General features: G+C 45.4%; 2 protein-coding genes and 1 long non-coding RNA gene across 3 annotated transcripts in view; 1 reads left to right on the top strand and 2 right to left on the bottom strand.

The window, feature by feature from the left end:
- Positions 1 to 8: 8 nt before the first annotated feature.
- Positions 9 to 3,637, bottom strand: LOC128603210 (piggyBac transposable element-derived protein 4). Its single transcript, XM_053617492.1, has 2 exons — positions 3,438 to 3,637; positions 9 to 2,478 (listed from the first exon to the last, which is right to left on the bottom strand). Exons 1-2 carry the CDS (start codon positions 3,593 to 3,595, stop codon positions 846 to 848), a joined length of 1,791 nt encoding a protein of 596 aa, XP_053473467.1. The 5' UTR covers positions 3,596 to 3,637; the 3' UTR covers positions 9 to 845.
- Positions 3,638 to 3,700: 63 nt separating this feature from the next.
- On the bottom strand, positions 3,701 to 9,875 carry LOC128603255 (uncharacterized). The gene is made up of 3 exons (XR_008385000.1): positions 8,367 to 9,875; positions 4,727 to 4,826; positions 3,701 to 3,839 (listed from the first exon to the last, which is right to left on the bottom strand). It is a non-coding gene; the product is annotated as an uncharacterized LOC128603255 (long non-coding RNA).
- A 3,396-nt stretch (positions 9,876 to 13,271) lies between these two features.
- The window catches only part of cdc42ep2 (CDC42 effector protein (Rho GTPase binding) 2), a 6,147-nt gene continuing 242 nt past the window's right edge, over positions 13,272 to 19,176 (top strand). Inside the window, exons 1-2 of the mRNA XM_053617544.1 lie at positions 13,272 to 13,576; positions 17,600 to 19,176. The exon at positions 17,600 to 19,176 is cut by the window's right edge and continues 242 nt beyond it. Of these exons, the coding sequence (XP_053473519.1) occupies positions 17,793 to 18,461 (669 nt within the window). The 5' untranslated portion in view covers positions 13,272 to 13,576; positions 17,600 to 17,792 and the 3' untranslated portion in view covers positions 18,462 to 19,176. The remainder of the gene's footprint in view (positions 13,577 to 17,599) is intronic.

Genomic DNA, 19,176 nt, shown 5'->3' with positions numbered 1-19,176 from the left:
CAGCATTTTACATTCATGATCCTGGGGAGGGAAGGGGGAGGGAGGTAGGTAGGTACACAGATTTGTGTTTGACTTGTGTATCTATATCTAAAAATATTAGGAATAAAACATCGTTAAAAAAAAAAAAACGCTGGTTTTCTTTTGGCTCGTACAGTTTGTGTGTCATGAACGTCTGAGTAAATGTAACGGATATGTCAGGTTTGGTTTTGCTTCTTTGGTTGTCATGTTACCGAGGAAGTGCAAACAAGTGGCTTGTCAGGAAGCGCCGGTACTGGAGACTCCTTCCATAAATGACGGGTATTTTGGAGTTTCAAGGTTCCTGACTTACTGGAGACGCAAATGCAATGCAATGCACTTGGAACCCTCAGCAAACTCCATCCTCTCGCACACCAACACTAGTGAACTTTTAGGTCGTGACCTGTGACCCCAAACTTGGCTACAAGCATGTAAACAAACCATGCTCATGGACAGAATAACAAGGAATATATCCACAGTACTTGTGATTAGAGTCGAATAACTGGATTTATATGCTAATAGTGAGCGTTTTTTATTTTATTTTTTTTTAATAACCCTTCGCACAATGCATCCAAGCTCCGTCGGGCGCAGGGCTGTGACCGTATCTCTAGCAGAAACCTGAACGAAACGACAAAAATGTCATTTCTGCCGGTTGCATTTGTTCCACGTTGGATTTATTTGTGATGTAACACTACAGCAGCGGTTAACGGCTCACAGGAAAGTAGACACTTGAGACTTTAAGAACGAACGAATGTTTCTCATAACAGCTAACTTCTAGACGTAGCAAACAAAAAGAACATCTCCAAATGGCACGAGATTTCAAAAACGCGTCACGAGTCCATGAGTTCGTGCCATTCGGTGAAACAAAGGCGGTCGGCCATGATGCACAGAGCCACGTCACAGTACCCGCACTTATAAATAGTCTTGCTGTACTTCTTCCTTTGAAGGCAGAGCAGGCAGTGTCTCCTCCCAGCTGACGCTCGGTCTCTCTTGGCGGAAGCTGAGGTGTCAACGATGGTTACTGGGTAGCACGGCTTCCTCTCTAGATCCTGCAACACTTCCACTAGCTCGGGCGCCAGTTTTTTTGGAGTGGTGGCCTCGTTGCTCCCAAAATCCACAAGCTGCTGGCACAGGATTTCTCTGAATTTATTCTGCGTGAGTGTTTTCTGCTGTTTATCCTGCATCAGCTCTTTGTGAATAATATAACTGTTTACCACGGCGATGTCGACGAAATGAAGGAAGAGTTTTCGGTACCACTCCATTGTCTTCTTCGAGACCGTGAAGTGTTCTATGAGTGCGTCGGACAGGTCGACTCCACCCATGTACTCGTTGTACTCCTTCACCGCGTCAGGAACGGGAATGGCTTGGACAGACCAAGTGCCGTCTGGGTTCTTGAGCCGACGCTGGATCGTTTCTCCGCTGTACGCCTTGTGGATCGTCGAGCAGACGGTGACCTCCTGCACGTCAATCCACTTAACATACAGGAGCGGGCCCGTTCTGATCCATCTGATGTCACCCCTGGCGGCTCTTTTAGGAAGAGCGTTTGTCGTCTTCGAGAAGCCGATTCTGTTTTCCCAGATGGTACCACAAGCCCCGTAGCGGTTCTTGTGAAGGTCCCAAAACAGAGCGGGACTTGTGTAAAAATTGTCCATGTAGACGTGGTACCCCGTGCCGAGGGACGAGGACGTCAGCAGGTCCATAACGGTGTCATAGCTCAGGCCCTTTCCAGAACGGGACTGACCTCTTCCCTGGTAGATGCTGAAATTCGAGGTGTAGCCATTCCTCGAATCGGCCAGGACAAACAATTTGGAACCGCACACTGGGGCTTTTTGCTTCATATATTGTTTCAGGCCCATTCGAGCCTTGGTGGCTACCATTCTTTCATCGATGGCCAGGTTCTGGTGAGGCTGGTAGTATGCCTTACATGCCAATAAGAGCTGCCCCATGAGGGGCTTCACACGACAGAGCCGATCGTAGCCGGCCGTGCCTTTTAGCCGGTCGTTCTCCTCGTCCTCTTTGGTGTTGCTCATGTGCAGGTTACAGAATATTGCCCAAAATCTGTGGCCTGGCATGACCGAGGCTGGAAACGGAAAACTATGGAGCCTGTCGTTTCTCCACACGTCTTGAACTCTCGTTGCCTTTATGAGGCCATTGTAAATGATGAGGCCCAGGAATTTGTGCATCTCCAGGGGTGTTACGGGACTCCACTGCATCTTCATGCCCTTCTTCTTCTTGGCCTCTGTGTACAGGTTTGTGTTGTTGCAGAGATCCCTGATTGCGGCCTTATCGAAAAATAACTGGAACAGCTCGAGAGGCGTGTGCTGCTGGTGGCCATCAAGCTGTACGCCAGGAGTGCGGACAGGAGCAAAGGGATGTTGTACAGGTAGCACGTCATCTTCATCGGTATTGCGCCACCTGGTTGGTTTAGGTGGTGTTGCAAGCAAAGCAGTGTTTTCCTCTTCCCTGCAATAATAAACCATCATGCGTAAATATCATACATTGTCACGAGTAAATGCTTAATAGGCTCTTATGTTTATATATTAATATAATCTACTTAATATTATGCTATCAATAATAAATAATAGCGCAGTGGTTAAGATGTTGGACTACTGATAGGAAGGTCACGAGTTCAAATCCGGGCACTAGCCAAGCTGCCCCTGCTGGGCTCTTGAGCACGGCCCTTAACCTTCAACTGCTCAGCTGAGTAAATTAGATGAATGTAAGTCAATCTGCATGAGGACATCGGCCAAATGCCTTAAATGTAAAAGTTTCTTATTACTGCAAGAATTGCGATAGGTAAAACATGTCCATGTTGCACATAGGTATGAATTTACATACTTAATGCAAAGATGCCCTGCCCGCATAGATATGAATTGATACACTACATGCAGAAATCAATTTAACATGCAGAAATGCAATGCTACGCTACATGCAGAAATCAATTTAACACACTACATGCAGAAATCAATTTAACATGCTACATGCAGAAATGAATTTAACACACTACATGCAGAAATCAATTTAACATGCTACATGCAGAAATGAATTTAACACACTACATGCAGAAATGCAGTGCTATGCTACATGCAGAAATGAATTTAACACGCTACATGCAGAAATGAATTTAACACGCTACATGCAGAAATGCAGTGCTATGCTACATGCAGAAATGAATTTAACACACTGCATGCAGAAATGAATTTAACACGCTACATGCAGAAATGAATTTAACACGCTACATGCAGAAATGCAGTGCTATGCTACATGCAGAAATGAATTTAAGACACTACATGCAGAAATGCAGTACTATGCTACAAGCAGAAATGAATTTAAGACACTACATGCAGAAATGCAGTACTATGCTACAAGCAGAAATGAATTTAACACACTACACGCAGAAACAGAGCTACAGAGTCTCCTACATGTCCACAGCCAGGTCCAGTCCTTGTTGGAAGGCTTCCTCCTCAGCTGAATCCACGCTCTCTGCCTCCGAACAAACCTCATATTCCTCTTCAGAGTCACTCGCAGGTAACTCATCCGGACCTTCGCAATCATTCAGTCTTTTTCGTGCACGCGGCATCTTTATTAAACGCTACTAAGTCGCGCGCGGAACGAAAGCCAAACGTGCAGGAACCGAAGAGGGGGTGGGGTGAACAACCGGAAGTGTACGCTGCATTCACGACCAAGTGGGAACTGGGAAGCTGCTGTGGAAAAGAGCCGTCTGAACGGTTTCTCCAACTCGTAATTCCCACTCGGAGTTTCCGAGCGCTCCAAAGACGGCTCCGAGCTGCCATTGCGTGACGTCATTTCAACATGGCGGCGCTCTAATAGAAAGAAAAGTTAAGAAAAAGTTATATTTAAAAAAAAATCTTCTTTGATGTAGAGAAGGGCTAGGATATGATGGGGTGGATGGATAAATAGGAATAAAAGGAAAATTATTTAACGGGATTATGAGCTTGTTAATGGACAGGACGATACACGTCTTATTCAAAAACTGATAATGGATCGCCTCAAGGAAGTGTTTCAAGTCCTTTACTTTTTAATATAATGATAAGTGATTATCCCTGAGATAGGGAGATCGATATATGCGGATGATGGCGCGTTATGGAAGAAAGGAAGAAATGTCCGTTATGTGGAGGGGGGAAAAGATACAGGGGGTATAGATATAAATGAAGTAGGAAAGTGGGCAAACTGTTGGGGATTTAGATTCTCAGATATCATGACATTACATTATTTGGCAGACACCTTTATCCAGAGTAACTTACATATATCTCATTTTTATACATCTGGGCAGTTGAGGGTTAAGAGCCTTGCTCAAGGGCCCCAGCATTGGTAGCTTGGTGGTGCTGGGATTTGAACTCATGACCTTCTGGTCAGAAGTCCAACATCTTAAGCACTGAGCGACCGCTGCTATCAGTGGTCAGATTTTTGAGAGGGTGGATGGAATCAAAATTGACATACAGCAACCATATTCAGAAAATAGCTGGCAAATGCGAGAAGGGTATATAAACATACTTTGGTGTTTTAGCTGGAACAGACTGGGGTGCTAGCCGACAGTCACTTTTGGAGAATATACAGTGCTCTAAGAAGATCCACGATTGACTGTGGTAGTTTTATATATAGTTCAGCATCAGTGTCACGGACATAATTCAGTCACAGGCATAAAGAACATCACCAATAGCATCGCTACAAGTGGAGATGGAGGAATTACCTTTAGTGTTAAGACGAATGCAGTTAAGAACATGGAAATAGCCATCCAGTAAAGAAATCCAGGATAAATGCTGGGAATATGCACATCCGAAGGTAGAGAGCTGTGGATGGACGGATTATAAAGAAGCACAGCGAATGAGTATAATGGATGTGGATGTTATGTCCAACAATAGCAATGTCTATTACTCCACCTTGGTTATTTCCCACTCCTTCGGTCGAGCTCCAGTTAAAGAAGGTAATTATGGATAAACAAGGATGTGTTTCGAAGCAGCCGGAAATGACGCGATATTTCGAACAGAAATATAATCGGTGTTTACAAATATATACCGATGGATCAAAAGATCCAGATTCTGGGCGAACAGCTTCAGCGGTCGTCATTCATTTGGAATTCAAATATGAAATATATAAAAGGATAACGAATCCTTTATCCGTTTACACAGCAGAAACGATTGCAGTTCTGATGGAGGTTCAGTGGGTGGAGGACAGTCGTCCGTCAAATGTGGAGGTTTTTAATGGACGGGAAATCGGCATCAAGACGAGATATACGGTTAAAAATGTTTACAAACATTATACAGAGTAGGTACATTATCAAGGAACAGAAATATTCTTTTGGATAGGTTCCAGCACATGAACGCGTGGAAGGGAGCGACATAAGTATTCCATTAAGTAAATTAGAAATGAAAGGGTTAATAAAAAAGATCAATAAAAAGGGAATGTGGCAGGAAATGTGGGATGAGGGGGGGGAAAAATGAAGGCGGTTGTATAGTGTACAAAGGGACGTAGCGCACAAGAGAGCAATTTGTGGTAATAGAAGCGAGGATTTGGTTATTTCACGTCTCTGTTATAGTGCACATGGCACTAAATCGATCATAAACATCCCCCAAGTCTAAAAGACGCGTTCTAGTCTCTAAATTGGACGTAGTGTGTGAATGTGTGTGTGATTGTGCCCTGCGATGGACTGGCACACCATCCGGGGCGTCCCCCAGCCTCGTGCCCAAAGTCCCCTGGGATTGGCTCCAGGCTTCCCACAACCCTGTGTAGGTTAAATGGAAAATGGATGGATGGATGGCCGGATGGACGGGAATATACATACTGTTGATCTGTATCATTATCAGGTAAGCTATTTTACTGTTGTTGTTGTTGTTGTTTTCTTTCTTTCCGGATGTTTAAACGTCCCTGCGTTTGTTTCCACTGTTTCTTTCCAGCATGTAATTCTATACTGTTATCTCATTCAGATTTACCGATAACTATTTTTCTTTCCACAGATAAACAGACCTCACAGTAACAAGTCTCTACCGCGCCCGGGACTGGATTTTACTGTGAGCTACATCTGATAACTGAGAAAGTTGCGATAGGAACTTCACACCGCGCATGTCCTCATCTGACCGTTTCAGGTTGCACAACTTCCCCGGAAAAAGGTGTGACTCTCTAACTGTAGATAAGGCATGGAATATTTCCCACTGATCCAATATCGTGTCTTACTACTTTACATCTGGAACCTCCTTTCTTATGTCCTTTTGCTTTGTCAGCGTGGCCGTTATTGCTACGTCACAACACCTGTGAACATCACCGAGTTGATAGAAAGCTGTTTATTAGGATTAGCGCGTACAGATTACAGATTCCCGCTGGGGCTGGTTTAAGATTTAAAGTGCAAACTTCTGGTCTTGTACGTAGCTGGTGTGGAGTTCAACTTCTTTTCACTGAAGGTTTTCGACTGGACATTAAAAGGAACAGTCCAGACATGCTTGGCGTCTGAAACGTGTAGGTTAGCGCTAATGGAGCTAACAAATATGAGTTTATAGCCTTCTATTTAGCGTCGTACAAACCATCTAAACAGCAGCCTGGATACAGTAGACTTGTTGACTGTCCCTGGCTCATCCCAGGATCCCCCATCTGCTCATACTGAGCATCCTGTAAACGCACCTCAGTACCGCTCGTCTTTACTCTAGCACACCTGTATACCGGAGCGTCACCCAGAAGAGCACGGGTTCCCATCTGAGGAGTATTTTCCTCGCCACGGTCGCCTCGGGCTCGTTCATTATGGGTTTAAATTTCCATCCAGGGGTCTGTAAAGCGACACTGCGACATGGAGAACGCCACACGGTGTGTAGCATGCTATGAGTAGCGCGTGCACAAAAACATCTTTGAACTAAGCATTAAACACGTCCGGGCTCATCCACCACCGATTTTGTGGTAAAGGGGAGGGAGGCAGAGGATTGCGTTTCCCAGAACTCTTATAATGTGATATGAGGCCTTCGGGCTACAGCTTTAAACATGACGCGGACTCTATGATTGATTCATTCTTGAAAAGGGGCCTGGAGGAAGAAGAAGAAGAAGGAAGTGCGTTAGGTTCGTGTTAAACCAAAACACGATGATCTCAGTCGTACCTCAAACCCCAGGAAAACCAGGGCGCCCGTTTGCTGTCAAAACACGCCTCACTTTCGGCTTCCTGTCAGCACCACGGGCTCTGCTCAAACACGCATACTTTACACTTCTTAACTGGAGGGGTGTAATGTGATTTGGGTCGGCGTGAGTTCGGCCATTCAACTCGAATCAGTTAATTAACCCCAGAATTCCAAGGAACTCATACTTTTTAATAACCTCCCGCTGAGACGTCCCTGGAGTCTCTTTTGGTCTCAGTAGGGACACTAGGACGAGATAACGCTACAAGGTCAAAAGACTAGCTTGTACGGGTACGCAATACCGCTATCTGGATCTAGATCTGTATCTGGATTTAAAGCCGATTTTGGATTGTAATTTTGAATTTTTTTATTAAATATGAACACTATGCCCACAGGATCACGAGTAAACACCGGGAAGAAAAAAAAAAACCCCACGGCAACAGGGTTGCTGGAAAAAAAGCGCCGTTTTTCATTTGCAAAATGTTCTTTGGTTCTCCAGTTCCTCAGCCTCAGCTACGTCACTCGAGTGAAGATACGACGCGACGCCCTGTGGAACGTTCTGGCGAGCGTTCGTTGAACTAACGTGACCGCGAAAGCTAGCTAACACTTTCATAACAACGAAGTCTTTCCCAAACCGACAATAGTCGCATAAAATAATAATAATAATAATAGTTTTGGTACATTTTTCCAGAAAGATCTGAAAAGTCCTCTGGATACGCTTTCAGAATGTACATTAGTGACTGTTCTGTGTGTCTGTGTTTGTCTCTGTTTAGAAAACAATAACGCATCCGTATTGCATTCCTCGTATGTACGCTCGATCGCTCGTGCTAGCGCCGTTAGCCTCGAAGCTCCGGTGCTAGAAGATAATAAATAAGCAGGATTTAAACACCTGGCGTGAACGAGGGAAGATTATGAATGGGAAATTTGTTTTTTTTTTGTAATAATTATCCTCGCTTTTTTACGTACTGGATTATATATTTACGGTTTAAAATAACGAGCTCTTATTGAGGAGGTAAGCGCACGTGCAAAGACGCCTTCCCGGTCCCGGTCCTATTCCCGGTCCTTTCCCTCACATCTGGAGCGGATTTGGACGAGGAAGCGAAATAACATTACAATAGCTGGCCTCCGTCCTGATCTCAGTCGATTATATATACACACACACACACACACACACACACAATCCCTAAACAGTCTTGCATTTCCTTTCTTCCAGACTCTCCAACCAAACCTGCTTCTGACCTGAGGAATATGAGGTCCACCTCATGCCTCCTTGACCTGCCGTCAGCTCTTCTGGTCTTCTGCAAACCTTCTGCTCATGACTGGAAAACCTTCTTTGAGAATTCAGTTGCGCAACCCCGATGACTGACCCTCAGCTCATATCTCACATGGTTGACCAGCCAGACACTCGTATCTCTGTTTGTCATCAGCGCATCCCACACACACACACACACACACACACACACACACACCCTTTTCCTGAACCCGCATAGCAGAACCACTGTCGTCATCTCATCTCCCACTGCAGCGGCGATCTGCTAAACACATGTTGCGTAAACCAGGCCAGATCCTCGCTGAGTAACGCACCATGCTTCCTTTCTACACCACATATCACGCGATACAGCATGGAGCCGGACGGGGAAAATTCAATTCGCAATAAAAATTTATACAAGGCGGTTTGTTAGTGTGTTAACATGTTTAACAGGTTTTTCCGTCTTTGCGGCCAAGACCTTTAAAAAAAAACCTGACAGTTTGCTAGAACGCGTACGACAAGTCGGATCCTGCGATGGCGAAGTCACGTGACATTTTGTGCATGTCCACCAAGATTCTGGAACTTTTTTAGTTCTTAAAAAATAAGAGAGAGAAAAAGTTCTGGAACCTTCTTGAACAGGTACTTCACAGTTCCTGGATGAATTCCTGGATGACATGACTAAAACCTTTAATGGGATTTCCGAGCGTCCTGAGTTTTTGAAAATATCCTCAGCGTTTTTCTGTGGTGAAGACGCTCCTTGTAGAAACTCAGATGAGCCCAGTTGTTCTTGAGTTCCTCAAGCATTGCTCGTGAGCTAGACATGTCCCTAGAGAAAACGAATCTCGGCCTGCATATTTTCTGGTCCTGCGTTCCGGAAATAGCCATCGGTACTTAAAATAATACCTGATTTCTGTTTTTTGGTTCCTGAAAAAATCATCCCAAAAACGCACCTTGTGGTGGAAATGCGCCTTGTAGAACCTAAAGTATTCTGTTTGTGAGTTCTTGAGCAGGCAAGCGGTTTTAGAAAACGTAGAAAGGAAGGGTGCCTAGTGGGACCGAATACGTTTTTAGTTCTGGAGTTTCTGAAGGGAAAAAACACTTGGTTCCTGAAAGGGTTCCTGTGGTGGAAATGGGTCTGGTAGATCCTAAAATCAGCTCACGTCAAAGGTTCCAGAAAAGGTTCCTGTGCTCAGTAATTCATTTGGTTGTCATTACATAAATGTCTCAATGAAGAACAATGACAACACTTATCATGACTAGTATGTCATGCGGCTGAGTCATGTTCCAGACTATTATATGTAGGAACTCTTTTCTTAAGGGGGAGGGGCTCAGGTGATGAGTCGCCCAGGAAATCGGTGACAAAATGTATCAAGGGTGATGAGTGACGTGTTTTTTTTTGGTAATAATTCCAACAAGCGTGGATGATTTGGTCGTAGCAGGAGTATTAGCCTCATGGTTCTTCAGTGGGTTTTTTGTATAGTTAATGGTTCTTCGCTTGCGAAATGAAAATATTTGCAATACGGAAAGGGTTCTAGATTTGACCGTTTGCATACCTTTCCATACAACTGGTGTGAATCCTGGTCTGTTTCCCGGGAAAGACCCAGAATGTGAAAACTCTCCCAGCTTCCGTGTTCTATCACGATGCCAAAGTGTCACGTGTATCTCCTGAAGGCTTTCGATGCAAATCTGACTGCGTTCTGCCGAAGCCCCAAAACAATTCCAGACTGGCTTTGAAGCCGGCCAAACCCGTTCCACGTCTTATCAGCCCTTTGTCATTCGAACTCGGAGCGACAGACGAGCTGTTAGTGCTCTTAACGAGGAAGGTAAACGAGTGTGGGGGTTTTTTTTGGTTTGTTTTTTCCTCATGGAACTTCAATATGCAAAAACATACAAGCTTTCTGACTAAACCATCACACACGTCTTTCACACCAAACTTCAGAAAGAAATCTTCGAGGTTCTTCCACTAGGCGAGACACGTCCGGTCGACGAATTTAGCTTTATTTATTTATTTATTAAAGAATTTGCACTGGAGCTACGTTTAAGCAATGGGTTCAAATTTTAGAGCTACAAGTTTAGCATTCTGTAAATTTTAGGCGTCAATCATCACGCCTTCGAAACTCGAAGCGTTCATCGGTCCCTCAGGGATTCCATGATTTTTTTTTTTGTGATCGCAGAATGGAACGCAAAACCAAGCAAACTCCGCGATATCCGCTTGCAATTTGAATAAATTACCGCAGATGTTCCGCAGATTCGGGCCGAGACGCAAATTGTTCCTATAACATGACCTTTAACCTCAGAGCCACAGGGTTCGGAAACGGCGATAAACAGACTTCGCTTCGAACAATGCTGAGGAAGTCGAGACATAAAGTAGCGCTCGTGCAATACGATCGGTTCACTTTATCACACAGCCAGGACAGGTGCCTCTGAGGCGAGCGTGCGGCGGCGTGGACACGATGAGACAAGATCGTAGGTGTCCGGAGATTCCAGTGAAACGAAACATTTAAGTGTCGGCCCGTGCAGAGTTTTTACTAAGAAGGGGAAACGCTTTTCCTTGGAATTCCATGACGTAACCTCGCTGCAGTCGTTTATGAGCTTCTGTGTGTGAGCAAAAGTTTTGGCACCCCAACAAACACACACACACCAGGAGCACCAAAGCACGTCTAGTCCATGTGTGTTTTAAGCGTTCAGTGTTTTGTATATAATATAATAATGACCTGGCACTGAGCAACACACACACAAAACAGAAGTTTCCTTCCTGACCAAACAATATGGAACATTGTTTTATGTGTGAGAGAAAATGAGTGTGTGTGTGTGTGTGTGTGTGTGTGGTGTGTGGTGAGGTGTTATTGGTACAGGAAATGGAGCATTACTGTAACAGAAATGTAAAAACACACACTGAATCATAATCAGCATTTCTGACGCAGTTGGCTGATTCCCATGGGACCGGTGTTGGGTGTGTTACAGTTTGGGTTTAATGGTGAGTCAGCGAGTGCACACACACACACACACACACACACACACACACACACACACAGAGGAAGCAAAAGTGCAGAGAGAGAAAGAGAGAGAGAGATCCTGGTGTGGAATCAGGAATGTATGTATAAGTCTGTATCACTTAAAAGTCAGATTTCCTGTTTTTCCGGAATCTTCTATCAGAATGCATTTTTTCCCTCCACATTAAAATATCTTTAGGGTAGCGTCGTGTCCTCGCAGCTCCAGGGTCCCAGGTTCCGTCCTGAGCTCAGGGGGTTACTGTGAGTGAGTGTGGAGCTTCTCATGGTCTCCCCGTGTCTGTGTGGGGTTCCTCTGGGTTCCTCCGGGGTTCTCCAGGTTCCTCCCAAAAACTCTGCCGAATTCGATCTATTTTGTGTCCATTGTGTCCGCTCTATTCTGTATTCCATTCTCCACTCGATTTCATTCTTTTCCATTCTATAATGGCAATTTTTGTTCGATCATGACAAAATGCTTTTCTATTCCATTACAATAAAACCCCATTCTATTCTGATTATTCTACTCTATTCTGATAAAACTCTAATACAACAAAACGCCCTTCGATTCTATTCTCACGAGACCGTTCTGTTCTATTACGACAGCTCTGTTTCAGTCTGTTATAATAAAGCTCCATTCTATTCTATTCTGTTTGTCTTGTTTAAAACTCCATTCTATGATGTCAAAACGAATTCTCGTCTCTTCCATTTCTATTCATGTATATTCACTTGTGACAATGCTATTCTATCTCAACAAAAGTTGTGTTCTATTCTGTTCAATTCCATCCTGACCGTGAATAAACCTTGTATTGTATTACGGAATTAACCGATTCTATTCTATTCTGGTCCTTTTATGGTGAAATTCCACTCGATTCGTTTCTATTCGGAGAAAACTCTGCTCTATTCTGTTGTACGCTGTTTTCTCGGACGGTCTTGCAGGTTTGCTCGGCAGATACCCCGTACAGAACGTCGGCGGTCCCGATGATAAGGTGAACGCAGTTGGTTAGCAGGTGCCGGTTATTGTTGTGTTGTTGCTGAACCCTGAAGGCTTTACTTCCTCCTTCCTTTTCACTTTTGAACATGAAGTCTTCAGAAGAAACGCCGTGGAAAAAGGGTTCCTGGTTGTTCCTACGATCCCGGCCACGATGCACGACACACCTGCACACACAACAACAATAACAAATAAAACAAGCTCTTAAACGTCGTTTTCTCAAACTCCTCACGTATCATTTGCATCAGACGAACATGAACAGTCGGATTTATTCGCACAGGGCCGTCAGAGAGTTTTGTTCGGAAAACTTTACGTGCAAAGAATCCAAACCTGTTTCACACAAACCTATTTCAAACAGAAATGATCTGTACCATGTGGACAGCTTTTCTTTTGCGTTTGAGCTTTTCAGCGTGATGACATCATTGTGGTGCAACCATATAGCCATATATTCAACCATATATTCAGATAGTAAATAGAATTCAGTTCAATTAAACAATTTAAATGTAGACGTAATTTTTATGATGCAATATCAAACTCATTTTTACAGACTTATTTTTTTCTCTCTCTCAATTTCAGTGGTAAATATATATACTTTTTAAAAATTATTTATATAAATTATATATATATATATATATATATATATATATATATATATATATATATATATAAACAAACTAATTAAATACCTTTTTATAGCCATTAAGTAAGGTATCTTTGAACAGGTTTTTTTATGCAACACTACTGTTATCCTGACAGTTTGTGAGCAAAAGCCTAATAATAATAATAATAATAATTATTATTATTATTATTATTATTAACAATCATAAAAACCATGATATTAAATCGATGCTGTTTCTGTTCACTGTGATTCTGTTAATAATTGTTTACCCGACAAATAAATAACTTCCCGTCCTGAGAGCGACTCCATTCCAGAGAGAGAGAGAGAGAGAGAGAGAGAAAGGGGCGGGGCGCGAGCTTTAAGCAGAGCGTCTCCGGTTTTCTCGCATCAGCACATAACGTACGCGCGCGCGCCGCTTCACCGTGTCCGCTGTTTGTCGAGTTGTTATTTTCCGCACACAGCGCGTGAGGAGGGAATATCAGAGTCCCGGTCACGGGCGCTGCAGGGGGACTGAGAGACACGCCGGGGCACGCGCTCCGGGATGGTGGATATACTCACGTGCGATTAGCAAGGAACTGAAAACCCGGACAGAGCGCGCGCAAGGTGGGTTTAAATCTCTCTCTCTCTCTCTCTCTCTCACACACACACACACACACACACTCACACACACACCCTCAGCGCGAGGACGAACGGTTAGTAAACCGAGAGAGATTTGATTCTGGCCGCTCGCGCTGATATGGGGCTGCGTCCTAAACCACATAGACCTTTATCTCTCTGTGTGTCTGTCTGTCTGTCTCTCTCTCTCTCTCTCTCTCTCTCTCTCTCTCTCTGTCCATATAACTGTCTATCTATCTGCTAACTGATCTACCTTTCAACCTGTATGTTTTCGTTGCACAGCCTTGGATCAAAACGTTCTGCTCCAGGACATGGGGATGAGAACACACACACACACACCCCTCTGTCTTTTCGTTGTCCGTTTGTTTTGAACAGTTTGTTCTCTCTGCAGTGTGTTACACACAATACTGAGAGCTATAGGCCAAACACTGCTCATGGACCGTTCTGGTTTACACACACACACACACACACACGCACACACATACCAGCTCAGATTTACACCTGAACGTGCAGGTTTATTTTACACACACGAGATGAGGACACCCTCCAGCCGGTCTAGACCGGTTCCTGTTCCTCTGAGAAGTGTGTGAGGTGTGTATCAGTCATCGGTGAGCTACTGTAAACCCTGCTGTTTGACCATGTCAGAAGTTTAGTAATCTCCAGGCGTCAGTAATCTCCAGGCGTCAGTAATCTCCAGGCGTCAGTAATCTCCAGGAGTCAGTAATCTCCAGGAGTCAGGAGTCAGTAATCTCCAGGAGTCAGGAGTCAGTAATCTCCAGGAGTCAGTAATCTCCAGGAGTCACCGGTTACATCGGCGTAATCCCACAGCGCTGTTGGCTTCTCCATCCTGATTGGTCAGGAGGTATTGACAGTGTGTCTATATCCCAGGTCTATATTAACGCTCTCGTTCCAATACGTTATCGTTTCTATAGTAACGCCTCACACATGGACTTGTTCGGTGGACACAAGGATGCGTTTATTTAACGTTTTCGGAAGGAGTCTCCAGTGTCAGCACTTGAGGGCAGAAGAGTTTACGCTTGATAGCATGACAAGCTGTGTGTTGTTGTTGATGTATTAACTTCGTGAGAAAGAATAAAGAGAGCGCTAGTGAGGGAACGACTGTTTATAGCTGCTACATCGTAAGTGAGGACAGGAACTGACTCGTATTGTATTGACATCCATAAATCTGTCCATCTTCTACACCGCTTCTCCTTCAGGGTCGCGGGGAACCTGGAGTCTGTCCCAGGGGGCATGGGGCACAAGGCGGGGTACATGCTGGACAATCCATCGCAGGGCACAATCACACACCCTCATACACTACGGACACTTTGGGCACGCCAATCAGAGTACCACGCATGTCTTTGGAAACCGGAGAACCCGGAGGAAACCCCTGGGAGAGCACGCAAACTCGACACACACAGGGCAACGGCGCGAATCGAACCCCCAAACACTTCAGGGCATCCCTTAGTACTAAAATAATAATAATAATAAGAAGAAGAAGAAGAACTTTTAGTTTCGCTTTCAGCACTCTGTGTGAGTGACAGCTGAGCATGTGCACGTACACGTCAGCGGGGTTTTTCACGTTAATACCGATACCACGCCGTGCGTTGTTATTGTTAGGAACACGGGCATGTCCGTGAGGTGAGTTCAAAACGTTCCCGCACCGCGTTCACTCCGACATGACGTCAGGTTTGTAAACTGAAACTGCACTAGAAATCCTGCCGATGTCTCCCGCAGAAAAACAAATAAATAAACAAAGCTTTTTAATTGGCCGTAGCGTTTGCCGTGATGTCAGTCCGTCGTTGTGTTTCTCGGGGTCCGGAGCTGTGTCTGGAGCTCTACACCCGTAAACTACGTGTCGGACAAGCTCAGTGAGTTACTGAGGTCCTAGAACGCTTGCAGCTACATGTTAATGTGTAGGACGTTAACGCTCAGGCGTAACGTACAGGCCACGCCCCCTACAGTGTGTACATCGGGAAGACACGCCCATCTCTGTATGGTTTATACAGAGATGACTAACCCTGTGTGTAACCGCTCCAGACGTCATGCGTACGTCCAGAAATCTTACAGTACAGCGCAGGAACACACAAACACACACACACACACACCCACACAGTGGGGTTGATGCTCTTTATTATCCGTCTGATGGATACAAATGAGGCAAAAACACACAAAGCAGCTCATTGTGTACCGAAAAACAAAACCAGCCTGTAAAAAAAGGTTCATTTGTCAGTATGAATTTTTACAGAAACCGCAGTGTGTGTGTATGTGTGTGTGTGTGTGTGTGTGTATGTATGTGTGTGTGTGTGTGTGTGTGTGTGTGTGTGTGTGTGTGTGTGTGAAAGAGAGAGAGAGAGAGAGAGAGAGAGAGAGAGAGAAAGCTGGCACTGGTTTAAAATGTTTCTCTCTTTCTGATACATTTGTTTTCCCTTTTGCATCTATCTATCTCTCTCTCTCTCTCTCTCTCTCTCTCCCTCCCTGTCTCTCTTTCTCTCTCTCTCTCTCTCTCTCTCTCCCTGTCTCTCTCTCGCTCTCTCTGTCCCTCTCTCTCTTGCTCTCTCTGTCCCTCTCTCTCTCCCGCTCTCTCTCTCCCGCTCTCTCTATCTCGCTCTCTCTCGCTCTCGTTCTCCCTCTCTCCCTCTCTCTGTTCATCTGTTGTTCATTATCTTCTCAGTTCAGTGAGTCAGCAAGTTAGCACACTGCAGCCTCTCTCTCTACACACACACACACGCAAACGCAAACCGCCTCACTCCTAATCAGATATCAACTTCACAAAGAGCATACACACACTCTGGCTAACCACAACGTTCTCTCTCTCTCTCTCTCTCTCTCTCTCTTTCACACACACACACACCCCTAATCAGGTACACCATGTTCACACACTTTGTGTAATCAAAGCACATGCTTTACATACACACACTCCGCTCACACACTGTCGTAGCAGTTTAACCACAGTTAGACAGTTGGTACAAAAACGTGTGTGACACTGTAACACACACACAACTTTTGTTGTCCTCTGCGTGTGTGTGTGTGTGTGGGTGTGTTTGCCTGCAGAACTGCACAGTTCAGTTGTTGTCCCATATATACACATACACTTTGATATTTGTTTGTTTCCGTGTGTGTGTGTGTGTGTGTGTGTGTGTGTGTGTCTGAAGACTAGCTTACAGTTTCGCAGTGGTCACAATCAGTGACACTGAAGAGTGCCATTGCGCGCACACACACACACATACACACATTATCACTGATGGATTACTGATGTAACTTGAGAGAAGTGACTTAATGTTAGAGGTATGTGAGTTATACATCCGTGTAGTTCCATTCTGACACACACACACACACACACACACACGTGCACACATCCTCACTGTTTCCATATGAGCACATCATTTCCCTCCGGCCCCACTGACCGGTAAACACACTTTATTTCCAAACCTCAAGTACGAGTATGTATCTGAAACAGAGGCCACGTCTCCTAAATGTGACTGACAGCTCCCGAGGCCACGCCTCCTAAATGTGACTGACAGCTCCAGAGGCTATGCCTCCTTCATCGAGACTCCTACATCCCTTACCTGAAGCCTTGACACACACACACACACACACACACACACACACACCTTTGGAGTCTTTGCCAAACTGATTATTTCTTTTCTCAGCTGCGTATTAAAATAACGGTCACCTGACGTGGCGGCGAGTCGAAGCGTGTCTGTGAAAAACGAAAGCAGTTTGCCCTGAAGCCTCCGCGGTTCTAGAAGTGTTAAGGAGTGTTAATTGTTGATTATTTTCTTCGTACAGCATGCCCCCGGTATTATAGTGCTGTTAATGACTGCTACATGAGCGCTCGCGTCTAGGAAGAGGATTTCTCTCCTCTGAGGCGAGTCCTACTCCGAGAATGTCGCGTCTCCATCAGGAATGTTTGTCTGGTGGCTGGAGTCCAGTGAAGTGTGTATGTTCATTTGAGTCCAAGTGCTAATGCTCTCTCTCTCTCTCTCTCTCTCTCTCTCTCTCTCTCAGGTGTAATGGAGTGACGGAAGGCCCGGACGTCTGGAATTTCGTCTCATTACCATCTCTCGGTGTGGAATTTTAGCGGGAATACTCGTCCTGAAGATACGCTTCTGCTTCCTCGCCTCGCCTTGTCGTTCTTCCCCTCTCCACGCTGTTGCACGAGCTCTCTCTGTGTTGTTCTCGGGGACACTCGGTGTCCGACATGTCCTCCAAAGCGCCCATCTACCTGAAGCGCAGGAGCCGCAAAGGCAAGAAGGAGAAGCTGCGCGACCTCCTCTCGTCCGACATGATCAGCCCGCCGCTGGGCGACTTTCGCCACACCATTCACATCGGGAGCGGTGCCGGCGGCGACAACGTCTTCGGCGACCTCTCCTTCCTCCAGGGCAAGTTTCATCTGTTGCCCGGGCAACAAGGTCAGCAAGACGCGATCCAGTGGAGCTGCGCCGCCACCGAGAGTTCGCCGCTGCTCAAGAATGCCCTTTCGCTTCCCGTCATCGGAGGAGTGCAGGCGCTCACGCTTCCGCCCTCGGCCCCTGTCGCATCGCAGCCTCTTGCCCCTGCCACAGCTCCGCCCCCAAAACCTCCCAGACTGCACCTGGAGTCCCCTCACACGTCGCTCCCTGGCTCCCCGAAGCGCTCGAACGATCACGAACAGCCTTGCGTTGGGACAGAAGAAAAGCACGGCGAGGAAAAGCGCGGCGAGAAAGACGACGAGCATCCATATCTGTCTCACGCCGGCTCCTTGCTCTCGCTCCACCTGGACCTGGGACCGTCCATCCTAGAGGACGTCCTGCAGATCATGGACACCCAGAGGATGGGAGGGATCGCTGGAGGGTTCGCGCCAAACGGACGGCAAGAAGTCTACACCTAAAACATTCTCGCGGCCTTGTTCTTTTTTCCTTTTCTTTGTTCCCTCTCTTTTTATTGCCATGAGTGCTGGATTGAACAGTAACTTTTCTGTTTGTCCTTGAACTTGTTCTCTTTCACACTGGGAGTGTTCAAGGCTACAGAGACTTTTTTTTGGGAGATAAAAAAAAAACAAAAAACTGACAACTTTTATGACTTCCTGGTCTTCCTTCTCACTCTCCTGAGCCACTGATTAAATATTAATTCATCTTTCAGACTCGTTCTACAGCCTGGACTGCAATTTCTGTAGTAGCCCGCGTGCGTGCGTGCGTGCGTGCGTGCGTGCGTGCGTGTGTGTGTGTGTGGATCTTTTATTTTTGTTTTTAACTCGAGGGATCAACTGCAGGAGAAGAAAAACGACCTTCTGTCAGCACTGAGAATGACATCAGCTTTCTCCTCGGTGGTGTTGCCAATATCTGAACAAATACACACACACACACACACACACACACACACACACCTCTCCTATGATTTTACTAGAGGAGCTCACATTATGTCCAAGAACTACGAATAAGGAAAGGTATCTCGGTTAAAGACCAAGGGAGAAAAAAAAAACCCCTCTGCGTATGTCTTCCATCTTAGTTGGAGATGTGAAAGGACTTGGAACGTTGCACCTTTTGGTTTTTCCGGATGTTTCTGCGCTCGGACTGGGACGGTTGATCCCTGCTCTGATTCCGAGC

The sequence above is a fragment of the Ictalurus furcatus genome, chromosome 28, assembly GCF_023375685.1.
Source record: "Ictalurus furcatus strain D&B chromosome 28, Billie_1.0, whole genome shotgun sequence".
In the NCBI taxonomy this organism is placed as follows: Eukaryota; Metazoa; Chordata; class Actinopteri; order Siluriformes; family Ictaluridae; genus Ictalurus; species Ictalurus furcatus.
Note: the sequence above shows the minus strand (reverse complement) of the source record. Positions and strands in the feature narration are given on the sequence as shown.